The following is a 20,518-nucleotide window of genomic DNA, read 5'->3' as shown; positions in this document are numbered from 1 at the left end:
CGTCACAAAAGCAACGGAAGTGGTTGTACCCCATCGGACCCGATAGAAAAGCCTCTTGTTTTCTTTGACAAAATTCCACAGTATTCTGAATCTTTTGCAATTTGTTTAATGAACAATGGAGACTGCAAAGAAGAACGTTGTAGGTGGGATCGATCGGTGTCTTAGCGGCTAAGTACAATACTGTTAATATCCGTGATATTTGCATTAGTGTACTGTCTTTAAGGGTTTGGGGAACGCGCATACGCGAGTGAGTTGGCGGAGAACTTGAGTGTGTGTGATCGTGACTTTTGGCTAACAGCAGCTCGTGTATGTGTGTGCGTTACTTTTTGAACTACAACCAGTTACCGCTTGTTAATAAAGCGATTGAGCAATTTGTTTAATGGACAATGGAGACTGCAAATAAGAAAGTTGGAGCCGGTGGAGCAGCGGACTACAGCAACACCAACACCAGGAGGTTGTGTTGTGTTTTGAGCAGGATAACAGACGCACTACGGTGAGTACAGCTTTGGCTTCCAAACATTTGATCGATTGCCCGTACGTGCGTGTCGATATGTGCATGTGACGTACGTAACTTTGGGGAAATATATGTTTCTTGCCGACTCTGATGGCGGCCGGGGTGTCGTCAAAAGCGTACAACGCCCGCCGCCGCATCTAAGTTAGCTACGCAGCTAGGTTAGCTTCTATTTTTTTAGCTTCGCCAAGCAGAATATTATTAATCGTGTATTTACATGTTCATGGTTTAATAGTATTATTGATCTTCTGTCTATCCATCCAGTCAGGGTTTTTTTTATTTAGTTTCTATCTGCATTTGAGACTGATGCTATCGCGTTGGCTACGCAGCTAGGTTAGCTTCTGTTTTTTTAGCTTCGCCAAGCGGAATATTATTAATCGTGTATGTACATGTTCATGGTTTAATAGTATTATTGGTCTTCTGTCGATCCATCCAGTCAGGTTTTTTTTAAAATTTAGTTTCTATCTGCATTTGAGACTGGCGCTATCGCTTTAGCTACGCAGCTAGGTTAGCTTCTGTTTTTTTAGCTTCGCCAAGCGGAATATTATTAATCGTGTATTTACATGTTCATGGTTTAATAGTATTATTGATCTTCTGTCTATCCATCCAGTCAGGTTTTTTTTTATTTAGTTTCTATCTGCATTTGAGACTGATGCTATCGCGTTGGCTACGCAGCTAGGTTAGCTTCTGTTTTTTTTAGCTTCGCCAAGCGGAGTATTATTAATCGTGTATTTACATGTTCATGGTTTAATAGTATTATTGGTCTTCTGTCTATCCATCCAGTCAGTTTTTTTTTTAATTTAGTTTCTATCTGCATTCGAGACTGCTGCTATCAAGTTGGCTACGTAGCTAGGGTAGCTTCTATTTTTTTTTTAGCTTCGCAAAGCTGAATTATTAATCGTGTATTTACATGTTCAGTCACTGTGAATGTCCATTTCGCGTTCTCGACTCTCATTTTCAAGAGGATATAGTATCTAAAATGGTTTAAAATACAAATCTGTGATCCACAATAGAAAAAGGAGAGAGTGTGGAATCCAATGAGCCAGCTTGTACCTAAGTTACGGTCAGAGCGAAAAAAGATACGTCCATCACTGCCTTTCAAGTCATTCACTGTAACGTTCCTCATCTATGAATCTTTCATCCTCGCTCAAATTAATGGTGTAATCATCACTTTCTCGGTCCGAATCTCTCTCACTCCATTGTAAACAACGGGAATTGTGAGCAGCACTACCGCTTGTGACGTCACGCTACTTCCGGTACAGGCAAGGCTTTTTTTTTATCAGCGAGCAAAAGTTGCGAACTTTATCGTCGATTTTCTCTACTAAATCCTTTCAGCAAAAATATGGCAATATCGCGAAATGATCAAGTATGACACATAGAATGGATCTGCTATTCCCGTTTAAATAAAAAAAATTCATTTCAGTAGGCCTTTAAGTCTTTGTTACTTAGAATATATTCCCCATACTAAAGTGTTACCAAAAACATATAACTTTGTCTTGAATTTGAAATTTTTTTTTTTATTTTTCACTAAAGAAGGGTTCGGTGAATGCGCATATGAAACTGGTGGGGTTCGGTACCTCCAACAAGGTTAAGAACCACTGTCCTAATGCCATGTAAAGCCTTAATTATTTTGCAAAAATCCATTTTATGACTTAATGCTTTTTATTGACCGCGGAAACCCTGCAGCAGTACCATGGTAACATGCCAATAATAAATGCCTCCAGTTTGCATTAGTGAAATACCAACACTTACCGCACTTAGGTGTTCAACTGCTAAATAAACTATACAAGCTAGCATGCTAATGTTAACATGCTAAAATATGAACTCTAGCATGCGTCAAGAACCAAAATATATTAGTCTGAAAAATGTGTTTAAAATGCTAGCCTCCTAACCTTGGCATACATCAAGTAGCAAAGTATGACACTGCATGGTATATGACTACAAGATATGCTAAATAAAATTTAAAAAAAGGTAGCCTATTAAGGATAGCATGCTAACAGGTATCAATCGTCAAGTTACAAAATATTAGACGTAATGCACAGGGAGGACGGAAGTTAGCCGTATACGGCGTTATTTTGTCGGAGCCGGATTCTTAATATTTTTTGTATAACTATTTATTAGTACTTTTGTGTTGTTTATTATCAATGTGTAAAGACATATAAAGTGACTGTAATTCTTTAATTCGTATTTAAATGATTTTTTTTCTTGTACGCTATAACCGCTAAACAGCAGTTTGATGACGTCACTTCCGCCAGGGATTTTGCTGTTGGTTGACTTCCGGTACTCGCCTGTGAGCAATGTTGCTCTTCTCTGTTGTTAATTTGTTGCCATCCGACACGAAGCAGGGTAGAAGCAATGCCGTACGTTTTCTTCAACAAGTTAAGTATATGTCAGACTTGTAAAAAAAAAAAAAAGGGTTAAAGAAGTGTTAGTGCCATGACATGTTTAATATAATTGTCAAATTAGATTCAACGTGTTCAAGTCATTATGATGGGCGGGAGTCGCCCTCTGCTGGACACTTTGGGACATCACAGTTCCATTTTATATATGAAAAAAATGTTTCAGAATCAGAAATACTTTAATAATCCCAGAGGGGAATTTGAGATTTTCAGCACAATCCCATTCAAGAGCAGACAAACATTACAAAAAATGCAGTCTAAGCCTGAGCCCCTGGAGAGGGCGTCCAGACTGAGGCCAAGGAAAATAAAATAAAACCTCATAGCCATACTACACATAAGCATGTGTGTAAGAGGGAAACATCAAACATCGCAAAGGACATTAAATACATTAAAAGAGCAGAGCTCTTGCAACTAGCTATTTCTACATACAGCTACAAAAGTAAAACAAAAAAAAACATACACTGTGGTGGCTTCTGCGGTGTTCCACGCCATCGTCTGCTGGGGTGGGGGGAGTATGGCCACAGACAAGAACAGACCCAACAAAGCAATCAAGAGAGCCAACTCAACCCTCAGCCGCCCAATAACTCTCGGCCAGTGTCCAGTCCGCATGGATGAGCGAGGATGCGTCTCAGGAGACCGAGGTGTTTGATACCTGCTCATTCAGTCAAGACACTGTGAAGCTTGTCCGTCTAGGCGCTCAGCGCCAACTCCACAGCCCTGTCTCTTCATCCGCATCTCCTCCAGTCTCTCCTAACGGACTCTGGTGTGGCAGAGAGCCAGCAGCTGGTCTCCATGGCCAAAAGGCTCCCGGGAGGCAGATCCAGAAGTTCCGAAAAAAGCACAGCAGAAGTCACGAAAGTGCCACCCCTTGTCACACAGTCCCAAAGGGTTCCGAACCAAAAGGCAAAAAAAACAAACACATGAAAACCAGAGGGAAACATCAGGAACACAAAAGGATGACACAAGAGCACAGAGCTCCTGCCACCAGCAGCCACTACAGCAGCGCCATCTTGGGAAAAATAAAACATGTATATATGATACAACATGGTACAAACATATAAAAAAATATGTTTGTACTATTTATTTGAGAAAACTGAGTTACTATGCAAATATAAACAGAAACAATGTATCTCTTTTTTTTTTAAAGTTTTTCACCGTCATGTCTATGAAGAAATGTTACAAGCAAATGATCAAGCTTAAAACAACGTTATCTTCATTGACTCCGGTTCGGCTCCGTGTTGAGTCGCGTTTCTACACGGAAGTCAAAGAGAAAAGTTCTGGATTTTTTAAGTTACCGACATGGCGACAAGTGACAGTGGGAGCGGCAATACGTCAGGATCCTCAGCAAGTCATACCAAAGACTATAAAAATGGGACCCGTTACCTCCCTGCTTGGCACTCAGCATCAATGGTTGGAATTGGGGGTTAAATCACCAAAATGATTCCAGAGCGTGGCCACCGCTGCTGCTCACTGCTCCCCTCTCCTCCCAGGGGGTGAAACAAGAGGATGGGTCAAATTCAGAGGGTAATTTCACCACACCTAGTGTGTGTGTGACTATCAGTGGTACTTTAACTTTAAGTTCTTGTCAGGGCTAAAGCAAAATCCGCCGAAGTACGCGCATTGTACGCTACCCAAGAAGCTAAGCTAAACAGGGAAGAGACTGAAGTCAAAATGGAAATCGTCCATCAGATTGCCAGATGGAAAAGCATGACTCATCACTGCAGAGAACGCGTCTCCACTGCTCTAGAGTCCAGTGGCGACGTGCTTTACACCACTGCATCCGACGCTTTGCATTGGACTTGGTGATGTATGGCTTAGATGCAGCTGCTCGGCCATGGAAACCCATTCCATGAAGCTCTCTGCGTACTGTACATGGGCTAATTGAAAGGTCACATGAAGTTTGGAGCTCTGTAGCAACTGACTGTGCAGAAAGTCTTTGCACTATGCGCTTCAACATCCGCTGACCCCTCTCTTGTCAGTTTACGTGGCCTACCACTTGGTGGCTGAGTTGCTGTTGTTCTCAAACTCTTCAATTTTCTTATAATAAAGCCGACAGTTGACTTTGGAATATTTAGGAGTGAGGAAATTTCACGGCTGGATTTGTTGCACAGGTGGCATCCTATGACAGTTCCAGGCTGGAAATCACTGAGCTCCTGAGAGCGGCCCATTCTTTCACAAATGTTTGTCTCCATGCCTAAGTGCTTGATTTTATACACCTGTGGCCGGGCCAAGTGATTAGGACACCTGATTCTGATCATTTGGATGGGTGACCAAATACTATTGGCAATATAGTGTATGTAAACCATCCCGGACTGGCTCTATACAAAGCATGCAAGAGATTGCGTGAGTGTTATGCTGCCCATGGAATCATCAAAAAATCACTCTTCGATCGGCTAGACCAGTGGTTCTCAAATGGGGGTACACGTACCCCTGGGGGTACTTGAAGGTATGCCAAGGGGTACGTGAGATTTTTTTTAAATATTCTAAAAATAGCAACAATTCAAAAATCCTTTATAAATATATTTATTGAATAATACTTCAACAAAATATGAATGTAAGTTCATAAACTGAACATCAAATCAAGTAGGCTATTCCATTCATTACCATAAACCCAGAGTTTCCCCCATGCCATGATGGTTTGACCCTCACTAAAATGTCTGTCAAAAAGAACTGTGAAAAGAAATGCAACAATGCAATATTCAGTGTTGACAGCTATATTTTTTGTGGACATGTTCCATAAATATTGATGTTAAAGATTTATTTTTGTGTGAAGAAATGTTTAGAATTAAGTTCATGAATCCAGATGGATCTCTATTACAATCCCCAAAGAGGGCACTTTAAGTTGATGATTACTTCTATGTGTAGAAATCTTTATTTATAATTGAATCACTTGTTTTATTTTTCAACAAGTTTTTAGTTATTTTTATATCTTTTTTTCCAAATAGTTCAAGAAAGACCACTACAAATTAGCAATATTTTGCACTGTTATACAATTTAATAAATCAGAAACTGATGACATAGTCCATCCATCCATCCATCTTCAACCGCTTATCCGGAATCGGGTCGCGGGGACAGCAGCTCCAGCAAAGACCCCCAGACTTCCCTCTCCAGAGCAACATTTGCGACTTCCTCCTGGGGAATCCCGAAGCGTTCCCAGGCCAGAGAGGAGATGTAATCCCCCCATCTGGTCCTTGGCCTGCCGGGGGGCCTCCTCCCAGTGGGACGTGCAACAAGGACCTCCCTAGGGAGACGCTCGTGAGGCATCCGCACGAGATGCCCGAACCACCTAAGCTGGCTCCTTTCCAAGCGAAGGAGCAGCGGCTCTACTCCGAGTCTCTCTCGGGTGACTGCACTTCTCACCCTATCTCTAAGGGAGATGCCAGCCACCCTTCTGAGGAAACTCATTTCGGCCGCTTGTATCCGCGATCTTATTCTTTCGGTCATTACCCACACTTCATGACCATAGGTGAGAGTAGGAATGTAGATAGCTCGGTAGACCGAGAGCTTTGCCTTCTGACTCAGCTCCCGTTTCGTCACAACAGTGCGGCAGAGAGACTGCAATACTGCCCCAGCTGCTCCGATTCTCCGGCTGATTTCCTTCTCCATCTTTCCCTCACTCGTGAACAAGACCCCGAGATACTTAAACTCCTCCACCTGGGACAGAGTCCTGTCCCCTACCCGGACTGTACAAACCATCGGTTTCCTGCTGAGAACCATGGCCTCAGATTTGGAGATGCTGATCCTCATTCCAGCCGCTGAACACTCGGCTGCGAACCGATCCAGTGAGAGCTGAAGGTCACGAACCGAAGGTGCCATCAGGACCACATCATCTGCAAACAGCAGTGACGCAACCTTTAGCCCCCCGAGACGTATACCCTCTCCGCCATGGCCACGACTCCGCCTAGAAATCCTGTCCATGAAAATCACAAACAGGATAGGTGACAGAGCGCAGCCCTGGCGGAGACCAACCCCCACTGGAAACGGATCCGACTTACATCCAAGCACCCGGACACAACTCTCGCTTTGGTTGTACAGAGATTGGATGGCCCTCAGCAGGGTTCCCCTCACTCCGTGCTCCCTCAGCACCTCCCACAAGATCTCCCGAGGGACGCGGTCATACGCCTTCTCCAAATCCACAAAACACATGTAGACTGGATAGGCATACTCCCAGGCCCTCTCCAGGATTCCCGCAAGCGTAAAGAGTTGGTCAGTTGTTCCACGACCAGGACGGAATCCACATTGCTCCTCTTGAATCTGAGGTTCGACTATCGGCCGGACCCTCCTTTCCAGTACCTTGGCGTAAACTTTCCCAGGGAGGCTGAGTAGTGTGATACCCCTGTAATTAGCACACACCCTCTGGTCCCCCTTTTTGAAAAGGGGAACCACCACCCCAGTCTGCCACTCCCTCGGCACTGTCCCAGACTTCCACGCAATGTTGAAAAGGCGTATCAACCAAGACAGCCCATCAACACCCAGAGCCTTCAGCATTTCTGGACGGATCTCGTCAACCCCCGGAGCTTTGCCACTGTGGAGTTGTTTAACTACCTCAGTGACTTCACCCCGAGAGATCGACGTCGATCCCCCATCATCCTCAGGCCCTGCTCCTATCAGGGAGGGTGTGTCTGATGTATTTGGGTTCAGGAGTTCCTCAAAGTGCTCTTTCCAACGCCCTACGACTTCCTCACTTGAAGTCAGCAAAGTCCCATCCTTGCCGTACACAGCTTGGATGGTTCCCTGCTTCCCCCTCCTGAGGTGCCGTATGGTCTTCCAGAACAGCTTTGGTGCCGCCCGATAGTCCTTCTCCATGGATTCCCCGAACTGCTCCCACACCCTCTGCTTAGCCTCGTCCACAGCCACGGCCGCTGCCCTTCGGGCCCGTCGGTACCTTGCAACTGCCTCCGGAGTCCCCTGGGATAACATACCCCGGTAGGACTCCTTCTTCAGTCGGACGGCTTCCCTGACCACCACTGTCCACCAGGGTGTTCGAGGGTTACCGCCCCTTGAGGCACCTAAGACCTTCTGGCCACAGCTCGCAGCTGCAGCTTTAGCAATAGAGGCTTTGAACACTGCCCATTCCTGTTCAATGTCCCCAACCTCCACAGGGATCAATCAATCAATCAATCAATCAATGTTTATTTATATAGCCCTAAATCACAAGTGTCTCAAAGGGCTGTACAAGCCACAACGACATCCTCGGTGTCGAGTGGGTCTGACATAATATTGTGAAAGTCCAACACATCAGCGAAAGTCCAGTCCATGGTGGGGCCAGCGGGAACCATCCCGAGCGGAGACGGGTCAGCAGCGTAGAGATGTCCCCATCTGATGGACAGGCTAGCGGTCCACCCCGGAGCAGAGTAGAAAAGAAAAGAAAAGAAACGGCAGATCAACTGGTCTAAAAAGGGAGTCTATTTAAAGGCTAGAGTATACAAATGAGTTTTAAGATGAGAGGGATGGTAGAGAAGTCCCGCCGGAGGTGGGAGTTGAAGTCCTTCCGGACAGAGGACTCCTCCAAACGTTCCCAGTTCACCCGCACTACACGCTTGGGTTTGCCAGGTCTGTCCAGAGGTTTCCCCCGCCATCTAACCCAACTCACCACCAGATGGTGATCAGTTGACAGTTCAGCCCCTCTCTTCACCCGAGTGTCCAAAACATACGGCCTCAGATCAGCTGATACGATTACAAAATCGATCATTGATCTTTGGCCTAGGGTGCTCTGGTACCAGGTACACCTATGAGCATCCTTATGCTTGAACATGGTGTTTGTTATCGCAAGTCCGTGACTAGCACAGAAGTCCAATAACAATCCACCACTCAGGTTCAGATCAGGGAGACCGTTCCTCCCAATCACGCCAGTCCAAGTATCACTGTCATTGCCCACGTGCGCGTTGAAGTCCCCCAGCAAGACTATGGAATCCCCTGCCGGTGCCCCATACAGGACCCCATGCAAGGTATCCAAGAAGGCTGAATACTCTGAACTCCTGTTTGGTGCGTATGCACAAACAACAGTCAGAGTTTTCCCCCCTCCAACCCTAAGGCGAAGGGAGGCGACCCTCTTGTCCACTGGGGTGAACTCCAACGTACAGGCACTCAGCCGGGGACTCGTGAGTATCCCCACACCCGCCTGTGCCCTCACGCCCTGAGCAACTCCAGAAGTGAACAAGGTCCATCCCTTGTCCAGGAGTGTGGTTTCAGAGCCCTTGCTATGCGTAGAGGTAAGCCCCACCAGATCCAACCGGTAGCGCTCCACCTCTCGCACCAGCTCAGGCTCCTTCCCCACCAGCGTAGAGACGTTCCACGTCCCGAAAGTCAGCCTCTGCTGCCCCGAATTGGTCCGTCTGGAGCCTCCACTTTCACTGCCATCCACTTGGCAGCGCACCCGACCCCACTGGTTCCGACCGCGGGTGGTGGGCCCACGTGGCAGAGAAGATGGTGTGTCCACGTAGCTTCTTCGGGCTGTGCCCGGCCGGGCTCCGTGGCAAGCCCGGCCACCAGGCGCTCGCTGACGAGCCCTACCTCCGGGCCTAGCTCCGGAGGAGGGCCCCGGGCTTCCTCCGGGCCGGGTAACGCATCCTCTTTTAGTGTAGTTCATGGGGGGTATCGTAACCCTGATGGGGGGGGCATTCGGGTACTACACCTTGCCCAAGGGTGACCCGGAACTATGCAAGGCAGGGGCGTTCAACTCCCTGAGGCTTAATACAAGCCCACATACCTATGATGACATAGTGCTGTATTTTACTTCTTTATCTCTTTTTTTCAACCAAAAATGCTTTGCTCTGATTAGGGGGTACTTGAATTAAAAAAATATTCACAGGGGGTACATCACTAAAAAAAAGGTTGAGAACCACTTGGCTAGACAATTACCTCGACATTTTGAATAATACAACTCTAAGTTACGTGAACTGGGAGACTTGTTCATGGAAATTCAAGGAGGACGGCTATGTCATCGACCTCTCACGTCTCTTCTACCTTCGTGCTCACTTCTACAAGCAACAGTTCACCTTCCGCATGTTTAGCTTCAACAAATAAGGTTGTGAATCCTCATTTGTCCAAAAGTAGTCGTCTACGTTGTCTGTTACCAAATCTGGCAGGATTAGAAAACACTCACGACTTTGTATCCGGAAGTAGGAACATGTTTGATGACAGAAGTCAGATGTGCGCTGTATAATTAGTTCCGCTGTCGTGCGAAATTCTGTATCCCTGAAATATTTTGGGTCCCCTGCCACGCGAGCGTGCACGGGGGCGGAGCTCTGTTCCTTGTTCAGACAGCGGCAGCACTTCCGTGTTATTAGCGATGTCAATGATACAACATGTGGATTATTACGATCATGCTTTGATTGTCAAAAATGTTGTTGGTGTAACATGCGACATTCCTATTTGAATACATGTTTTTGATCATCCATACATGTTGTGTTGTACTTGTATTCAAGCTTCCTTATTGTTTACGGTGTCATCCTGCAGAGGAGTTGGTCAGCCTGCTATTTTCTGCAAATTACATTAATAACATCCTGTCATTTGGTTTATTATTTATTTCATCTTCTGATATATTATAAAATAACACCAATATAGTGGGAACAAACACTACAGAGTAGACTCAATTCCATGTTTAAAAAGAAACATGTATTTTATGCCAGAAACTATGTGTCCCACGTTTTTGATTGATTGATTGAAACTTTTATTAGTAGGTTGCACAGTGAAGTACATATTCCGTACAATTGACCACTAAATGGTATCACCCAAATAAGTTGTTCAACTTGTTTAAGTTGGGGTCCACTTAAATTGATTCATGATACAGATATATACTATTATCATAATACAGTCATCACACAAGATAATCATCAGAGTATATACATTGAATTATTTACATTATTTACAATCTGGGGTGTGGGATATGGAGGGGGGGCGGGGGGTTAGGTTTGGTTGGTAACAACACTTCAGTCATCAACAATTGCATCATCAGAGAAATGGACATTGGAACAATGTAGGACTGACTTGGTAGGATATCTACAGCAAGTAGTGGACACAGAGAGAGAGATCAGAAAGTATAAGAAAAAGTGTCTACATTTGATTATTTACATTTGATTATTTACAATCCGAAGAGGTATGATGATGACGGGAGGGTGTTAGTTTAGGGTTGAAGTTGCCTGGAGGTGTTCTTTTAGTGGGGTTTTGAAGGAGGATAGACATGCACTTTCTTTTACACCTGTTGGGAGTACATTCCATATTGATGTGGCATAGAAGGAGAATGAGTTAAAGGCCTACCGAAACCCACTACTACTGACCACGCAGTGTGATAGTTTATATATCAATGATGAAATCTTAACATTGCAACACATGCCAACACGGCCGGGTTAACTTATAAAGTGCAATTTTAAATTTCCCACTAAACTTCTGGTTGAAAGCGTCTATGTATGATGACGTATGCGCGTGACGTCAATCGTTGAACTGGAAGTATTGGTACCCCATTGAATCCAATACAAAAAGCTCTGTTTTCATCTAAAAATTCCACAGTATTCTGGACATCTGTGTTGGTGAATCTTTTGCAATTTGTTTAATGAACAATGAAGACTGCAAAGAAAAAAGTTGTAGGTGGGATCGGTGTATTAGCGGCGGACTACAGCAACACAACCAGGAGGACTTTGAGATGGATAGCAGACGAGCTAGCCGCCGACCTCACCGTGACTTCCTCTGTCTACGGGCCGCCGACCGCATCTATGATCGTCGCTCCGTCGATCGCTGAAACGCAGGTGAGCACGGGTGTTGATGAGCAGATGAGGGCTGGCGTAGGTGGATAGCTAATGTTTTTAGCATAGCTCTGTAGGGGTCCCGTTGCTAAGTTAGCTTCAATGGCGTCGTTAGCAACAGCATTGTTAAGCTTCGCCAGGCTGGAAAGCATTAACCGTGTATTTACATGTCCATGGTTTAATAGTATTGTTGATTTTCTGTCCATCCTTCCAGTCAGGGGTTTATTTATTTTGTTTCTATCTGCATTTAAGCCTGATGTGCTATCACGTTAGCTCCGTAGCTAAAGAGCTTCGCCGATGTATTGTCGTGGAGATAAAAGTCACTGTGAATGTCCATTTCGCATTCTCGACTCTCATTTTCAAGAGAATATAGTATCCGAGGTGGTTTAAAATACAAATCCTTGATCCACAATAGAAAAAGGAGAAAGTGTGGCATCTAAGGCTGCAGCTAACGATTATTTTTCTATCGATTAATCTATAGATTATTTTTTTTGATTAATCGGTTAATCTATAGATTATTTTTTTTTCGATTAATCTATAGATTATTTTTCCTTTTACCGATTTTTTATTTATTCAAAATGAAGATGAAAAAATAAATGTAGGCCAGTTTTTTCAAAAGGCATGGCTTTTATTTACAAAAAAAAAGAAGTATGGCCACTCAGTCAACATTGACAACAACATGACTAAATATTCTGTAACAATGTAAACATTTAAAACTTTTAACATTTAACAAAATTAAAAGTAGCTTATTTGCTTTTTAATGTGCAAATATAAAAGTCAACATCCAGTGCAAATCTTAATATTCTGCAATAGTATAAGCATTTCAAAAGTAAAAGTATTGCTTATTTTGCTTTAAAATGTGCAAAAATAAAGATAAACATCCAATACAAAAAAGTGCAAAACGAAATATTCTGTAACAACAGTGTAAACATTTCAACAAAAGTGAAAGTATTGCTTATTTGCTAAAATGTGCAAAAATAAAGATAAACATCCAATACAAAAAAGTGCCAATCTAAATATTGTGGAGCACTGTAAACATTAAGTATTGCTTTTAAAATGTGCAAAATAAACATCCAGTCCAACACAGTACACAATAACCAATTCTACTCATTCCAGTGAGTGTCTAACAGTTGTAATGAAGAAAGGTTAGCATGTCTACATGCTCTGGTTCTTTTCTTGTTTACAATATTCCCAGCAGCTGAAAATAGGTGCTCAGAAGGGGTCGATGTGGCTGGAACTGAGAGGTAATTAGCCTTCACCTCAAGCCAGGACTGCGAGTGAGCTGAGCTGCAGTTTATATTTCTAGAAGGTCAACGGGCTCATAGTGATGTTACTAGTAGTTGACTGGGAGGTGTTTATTATCATTTGGGTAGAGTCCGCTGCCTGATGCTCACCTGCTAAACACCTATCTGCTCGACGCTGAAGCGCTGACTACATGCGCTCTGAATACGCACTGCTGATTGGCTGTTAATGCTCTGAATACGCACTGCTGATTGGCTGATAATGCTTTGTGTGTACCAATCAGATGGTTGTGTGGGTGGGACAATGCTGCATGCTGAGACAGAAGCAGAAGGAGCAAAGCAGCTTGTTAACACTTTAGCTTAGAAACTCGTTCTGTACACCCCCGTACCGAACCGAAAGCCCCGTACCGAAACGGTTCCATACAAAACACGTACCGTTACACCCCTAGCAGATACAAATGACACATTCATGTTTTTGTGTAATGATGACAACGTATACTCGCGCGGACGATTGACTAGTTGATGGTTTTCTTTTCAAATGTTCGTTCATAGCCGTTGTGCTGCTAGGGACGGCGTGGCGAAGTTGGTAGAGTGGCTGTGCCAGCAATCGGAGTGTTGCTGGTTACTGGGGTTCATTTCCCACCTTCTACCTTCCTAGTCACGTCCGTTGTGTCCTTGGGCAAGACACTTCACCCTTTGCCTCTGATGGCTGCTGGTTAGCGCCTTGCATGGCAGCTCCCGCCATCAGTGTGTGAATGTGTGTGTGAATGGGTAAATGTGGAAATACTGTCAAAGCGCTTTGAGTACCTTGAAGGTAGAAAAGCGCTATACAAGTATAACCCATTTATCATTTATCATTTATCTATGATAGGCCATTTCCGCTCGACACAGTGTGCATACAACAACATTATTAGGCCGTTTATTGAAATACTCCCACACTTTTGACGACTTTTGGCGTGCTTTTTCCCCCTCGCTCGCACCGCTCGCATCGTCTGATTTGATCGTCTGCTTTGCGCTTCGCCATGACGGTAGTGTGACGTAAATATGCGACGCGTCGACGCACAAAAACGGCGTCGACGTATTTACATAACCGATGACGTCGACTACGTCGACGCGTCGTTTCAGCCTTAGTGGAATCCAATGAACCCTTGTACCTAAGTTACGGTCAGAGCGAAAAAAGATACGTCCTGCACTACACTCTAGTCCTTCACTCTCACGTTCCTCATCCACAAATCTTTTATCCTCGCTCAAATTAATGGGGTAATCGTCGCTTTCTCTGGCCGTTCACCTCTACCACCTGTTTCCTCCCTTCCAAGTAAGATTGCATCCAGCTCGATGAGGTTTTATCAAATCCGATTGCTTTGAGCTTATCCAACAGTATAATGTGGTTAACAGTGTCAAAGGCCTTCCAAAGGTCCAGCATGACCATGCCGCAGTATTTGCCCGCGTCCACCTCATGTTTGATGTGGTCGGTCAGATAGAGAAGGCATGTGTCAGTGGAGTAGTTAGTTCTGAAGCCGGATTGGAATTTGTACATGAGTTTATTGGTGGCAAGGTAACTATCGACCTGTTCATAAACAATTTTTTCCATTACTTTTGAAGTTGAACTGAGAATAGAAACAGGTCGGTAATTGCCAGGTTCTAATTTGCTTCCTTTTTTGAAAAGGGGGGTTACTCTTGCTATTTTGAAATCTTTTGGTATTTAGCCTTGTGTAATTGAGAGGTTTATTATGTGTGTGATGATTGGGGCAAAGGTCGTGACAGAGTCCCTGAGGAATCTGGAGGGGATATTATCAAGGCCGGTGGCCTTGTTTGGGTGGAGCGCGCTCAATTTTTTAAGCACCTCGTCAGCTGAGACCATTTCTAATTTGAAATCGTTGTTGGATACTCCTAGCTTTCTGTAGAAGGCTTTAATGTGTTCTACACCAAAGCGACCAGAGTGGTGGGACAGCTTGTTGACTAGAGTTGCGGCTATGCTGGTGAAAAAGGTGTTAAGTCTGTCCCCAGTATGTACTAACATCATGTGGATTTTATGTACAAACTTGGCATTGTACAATACTTGTGAATTTGAACTCATTTTATTCATTACAAAAAGTTAGTAAGGGATATTTAATGTATCAGCATATTTCTGTGCTGCAATAAAATGCGTCCCCCCCCCACTCCTCTATTTTCCTCAATTGATGTACTAATAACATCATGTGTTTTATTCTGTAAATACTTAGCATCAATTTGGACTTATGTTATTAATCACATAAAACGTTAGTAGGGGATACATCCTATTTATAATCATTGACGTCACTAATAACACGGAAGTGCTGCCGCTGTCTAAACAAGCCCCAGAGCTCCGCCCCCATGCGCGCCCCCGCGGCGGGGGATACAAAATATTTCAGGGATACAGAATTTTGCGCTGTGCATAAAATGACCAAAATACGGGAAATATTGAAAATATTACATATTGTTATGATCGTGTCTGTTACTACATTGTATATATACTTGCAGTGTGTATATTGAACATATTAAATATTGTTATGAATGTGTCTGTTACTACATTATATATATACTGTACTTGCAGTGTGTAGAAACGTCGACTCAACACCAAAGCCAAACCGGAGTCAATGAAGATAACGTCGTTGTAAGCTTGACCATTTACTTGTGACATTTATTCATAGACGTGACGGTGAAAAACTGAAAAAATAAAGAGATACAAACATTAGGGGTGTGGGAAAAAATCGATTCGAATTCGAATCGCAATTCTCACGTTGTGCGATTCAGAATCGATTCTCTTTTTTTTTTTAAATCGTTGTTTTTTTAATTTATTTTTATGTTTTATTAATCAATCCAACAAAACAATACACAGCAATATCATAACAATGCAATCCAATTCCAAAACCAAACCCGACCCAGCAACACTCAGAACTGCAATAAACAGAGCAATTGAGAGGAGACACAAACACGACACAGAACAAACCAAAAGTAGTGAAACAAAAATGAATATTATCAACAACAGTATCAATATTAGTTACAATTTCAACATAGCAGTCATTAAAAATCCCTCATTGACATTATATTAGACATTTATAAAAAAAAATACAAAAAATTACAATAGTGTCACAGTGGCTTACACTTGCATCGCATCTCATAAGCTTGACAACACACTGTGTCCAATATTTTCACAAAGATAAAATAAGTCATATTTTTGGTTCATTTAATAGTTAAAACAAATTTACATTATTGCAATCAGTTGATAAAACATTGTCCTTTACAATTATAAAAGCTTTTTACAAAAATCTACTACTCTGCTTGCATGTCAGCAGACTGGGGTAGATCCTGCTGAAATCCTATGTATTGAATGAATAGAGAATCCTTTTGAATCGGGAAAATATCGTTTTTGAATCATAAATCGCGTTGAATCGAGAAAAAAAATCGATTTTGAATCGAATCGTGACCCCAAGAATCGATATTGAATACAATCGTGGGACACCCAAAGATTCGTAGCCCTAATGCCTCTGTACATATTTGTCTACTATGACATCCAACATGTAACTGTAATGTCCCAAAATGTCCCGCAGAGGGAGACTTCGTCTGCCTGAATGACTTGAACACGTTGTATCTAATTCGACAATTCTATTCAACATATCGGCACTATTACACTTTTTTAACATTTGTCGGACATGTTCTCAACTTATTAAAGACAACTTAGGGCTTTGCTTCTACGCTGCTTTGTGTAGGATGGCAACAGAGATTATTACCGAGGACAGCAACATGTACGACTTGCTTTCCGACGAATGCCGGAAGTCAACCAACAGGAAGTAATTGAGCAAAAGTGACGTCATCCAACTGCTGTTTACCTATTATAGCATACAAGGAATAAAAACAAATTTATCTCCAAATTAAAACATTGCAGTCACTATATATGTCTTGGCACATTGTGTAAACAATACAAAAGTATTATCAAGTAATTATGTAAATAATAATAATTGACTTCAGGACAACACAAGGGTTTTGAAGTTGTTTTAGAGGGCTTTGAAGGCTACAACGGTGACTCCACTAGCCACATCTTACAAGTGTTTTTAATTAAAAAAATTTAATCCTAAAATATAAAAATAAATGTTTTCTTGTCTCTCATAATGATTGTGAACGATAGGCAAAATTCCCCTTTAACTGCAGATTTATCACAGTGTTGTGTCATTTTTGCAGTGAAGCTAGACTCAATACCGCACCTTATGAGCTTAATTGGTTAATCGACGGAGATCTTAACTCAAAACACTTGCATCTTAAATCAACGTCTCTTTCACGCTCACACGCTCCCTTTCCATGATTGGAAAACAAAGGTATGTCCATATCTAGCTATTAGCAAATGCTGATCTTACGGGGTTCACTGGGACATTCACTATATGCCAACTAATGGCGGGGATGCTTGGAACTCAAAATTGTGTGTGCAATTTAAAGCACAAAAATTAGCCCAGACATAGCTCTTATCTCAAAACACTCTTATGTTCAGTACAGCTAGACTTACCTATACAGTGCATTTGTAAAGTATTCACAGCACTTCACTCTTTCCACATTTTATGTCAAAGCCTTATTACAAAATGGAATAAATTCATGTTTGTCCTCAAAATTCTACAGACAATACCCCATAATAATGTGACTTTCTTTTTTTTTGCAAATGTATTACAACTAAACCACCAATCATCTAATCAAAATCTGCTGTGAATACATATGTACATTTGAATTTTGTTTAAATAAATTTGCAAAAGTAAAAAAAAAAAACTTTTCACATTGTCATTATGGAATAAGACTGTAACATAACAAAATGTGGAAAAAGAGAAAGTTATTTTTGCAATATTAGAAATATTTGTGCAATGAAAAATTATACAAAGGACAAGCATTGAGAAATGGGGGTTTAATTGGCATTATGTATCCTTTACATGGCATTCCGTATTCCAAAAGTGACCCAAAAAAACCAACCAAAAACGCTTTGAAATCTGTAAATGTTCCGAAAAGTTACTGAGGTCATTTTCCTTATTTAAATCCAGCTAAAACGGGAAAACCTCGTGCACCTGTTGTGTATTGCGTTGATATATTAATTCATACCGTGTTGAACTACATCAATTAAAACAAATAAAATAATATAAAAATAGCCCACTTTTTAACATCAGTGAGGCATCAGACTGATTTTGCAACTTTTAATCAAGGTTATCTCGCCATCGCTGATGAGGAAACGGATCATTTTTAATCTTAATCCAAGTAAATTGGTAAAAATGAGTATTTGAATACTCTAGAAGGAAAAAGAGACAGTGGGCTTCTTAACAGTGCAAGTTATTTTACTTGTGATGAGTATTCATAACTAGTGGATTGGCTCAGTGGAGACAACAGCAAAGAAAGAAAGAAAAGAGTTGAAGCATTCTGTAGGTGCATCCCTTTCTTTGTAAACCAGGGCTATATTGCTTATAAAAAGAATATGAGTTTAAAAGGTAACATGTCATAAACTGCAGGTTAAGAGGATCCATACTACTGTAATCATTGGAGATAGAAAATAACACAAAAGGCATGTCTTAGTATTAATTCACATCTCCATTCAAACAGCCTATCAAAAAAAAAAATACATACAAAACATGTCAGCTGCAGTTTTTACATTACATGTACATCATTCTGACACAAGTGAAGGACATTTGGCTGAAAGTGATTCTTCCGAGTTGTTCCGTATAAACAATATGTACATTTCGAGAGCGGGGGGGTGGGGGGGGGGAACGCCCTCTTGATTCACAGTAAGCGATTGGATGACAACAGTGAGAATTGCACATAGGGAAGAACAGAAGTCAGGTACACGGATCCAACTCCAGAGGGCGCTCTAGCATTGGGGAGGTAAAAAAAAAAAGAGAAAGAAGTGGCGTAAACTATTGCACATTTAAATGGATCCCGTGGCGGATGAGATCACGACACGGCGTTCCCTTGGGAGTGACGTTGCCATTGAGAAGGACTTTGACACTGAGGAAATGTTCCGTCACTCTCTGAAGACTTAAAAAAAAACAAAATAAAAATGAGCACCTGCCTGAGAGCTCAGCCTGGAGAACTTTGGAAGTCAAGCTAGTTCCACAAAAGGGGCGAGGATGAGGTACGGCAGATCAACTGGAGTCATCGTTATGTGCTACTACAGTGGGTGGGTGTTTTTATTTGGGGTGGGGGCATTTCTGAAAACATGGCCTTACTGAAGAAAGTGGGCACCGTTTGACTGTCCAGCACTTAAGGTTGTACACCTGCTTGGTCGACTATGGTCTGTGGAACCTGAAACAAGACAAGAAGGAAAGCCGTTTAAAAACACTTCAGTTTCAGTTTCAGTTTCAATTGACTCCTGCAAACACGACACACATGTTCTGGTCATGTCCCTGTCTGAAAACCTACTGGATTAATATTTTTAAACATCTTGCAGATGCACTACATTTTAAATTGACGCCTTGCGCAGAATTAGCTATTTTTGGAATTCCACCAAACTATCCAAAAATTAAGCAGACTTTTAGGGATAGTATCGCCTTTGCATCATTAAATAGCTTGAAGAAGGATTTTATTGGAGTGGAAATCACAGTTTGCCCCCAAGGCCTCCCTATGGCCTAAGGAGCTCATGTTTTTCTTAGATTTAGAGAAAATTAAATATAATCTGAGGTGTACACCAAAACAATTTGATTTGACCTGGGGCTGCATAATTAGTTACATAGCTAAATTAAAGACACTATAGCAGGGGTCCCCAAACTACGGCCCGCGGGCTGGATCCAGCCTGCCAGCGTCCAAAAAAAGCCTTTTCTGTCTTGCCACTGGTGAGGGCGGTCGCATCTCTCTCCGCTCCCTCCTTCCCTCCCTGCTTGCTCTCTTTGTTTTTGTCTTGTTTGAACTATTTTGAAGCCTCTTTTCTTGAGCTGTCCTCAAATCTAAACATCAAAATGAATTTGATCAACTGGACTCTCGACGCAATTGACACAGTCTTTTCGACAAGGAAAAGAGGCTCGGGGGAGCCTGGCTGCCCTGATGGAACCATTGCTGCGGGGTACGTGAGAGATTCCTGGAATACTTGGAGAATCATGTGCCTCTCAGTCCTTTCCATCGAGGACGTGGAAGACATCTACCTATTTGGAGCTGTGATCGCAGGGCATTTGCTGATTGGGCTGGGCATTGCTCTGGTGTATCGTCAAATTCGGAAGACGATGGCAGCCACTCAAGGGGCCAACAGGCTGTTCAACGCAATGGAAGGAATGGGTCGTGCTGTGGGATCACAGACTGGAGCGATTGCTGATTTGAATCGCAAGGTAGATTCGATCTTGATGATGTTACAGAAAGAATAAATTGGAATTGTCAGAGCCAGCATATAGAGCAGGAATGTCATTGTTTTGACTGCTCGAAGAAAAAAAAAAACCAACATCTTAATCTACGATTTGACTCCCTCGAATGGCCTTGAGGAACAGGCTGTTTGAAAACACTCCCCCGAGGACTCCTCAAAGATGGACGCTTTTGACCTTTCCCTTTTCTTCAAAAGCACCTGGGTCGGACTCTTGAACTCTTGAACTCTTGGGGCCGGCCTCGGCCCATAAAGACAATCCAACATCTCACCCAAGTTAATTGGGCATACATGCACGC

At 42.7% G+C, this 20,518-nt stretch overlaps 1 protein-coding gene across 2 annotated transcripts in view; it reads right to left on the bottom strand.

Annotated features, from left to right (window-relative positions):
- Window positions 1-17,780: 17,780 nt before the first annotated feature.
- LOC133630876 (phosphatase and actin regulator 1-like) overlaps window positions 17,781-20,518 on the bottom strand; it is a 111,850-nt gene continuing 109,112 nt past the window's right edge. For both annotated transcript variants that reach the window (XM_062022692.1, XM_062022691.1), the window contains exon 12: window positions 17,781-19,177. In XM_062022692.1, coding sequence (XP_061878676.1) covers window positions 19,162-19,177 — 16 coding nt within the window. In that variant the 3' untranslated portion in view covers window positions 17,781-19,161. The remainder of the gene's footprint in view (window positions 19,178-20,518) is intronic.

The sequence above is a fragment of the Entelurus aequoreus genome, linkage group LG16 (assembly GCF_033978785.1).
Source record: "Entelurus aequoreus isolate RoL-2023_Sb linkage group LG16, RoL_Eaeq_v1.1, whole genome shotgun sequence".
NCBI lineage: Eukaryota > Metazoa > Chordata > Actinopteri > Syngnathiformes > Syngnathidae > Entelurus > Entelurus aequoreus.
This window is presented reverse-complemented; position numbering and strand designations above follow the sequence as displayed.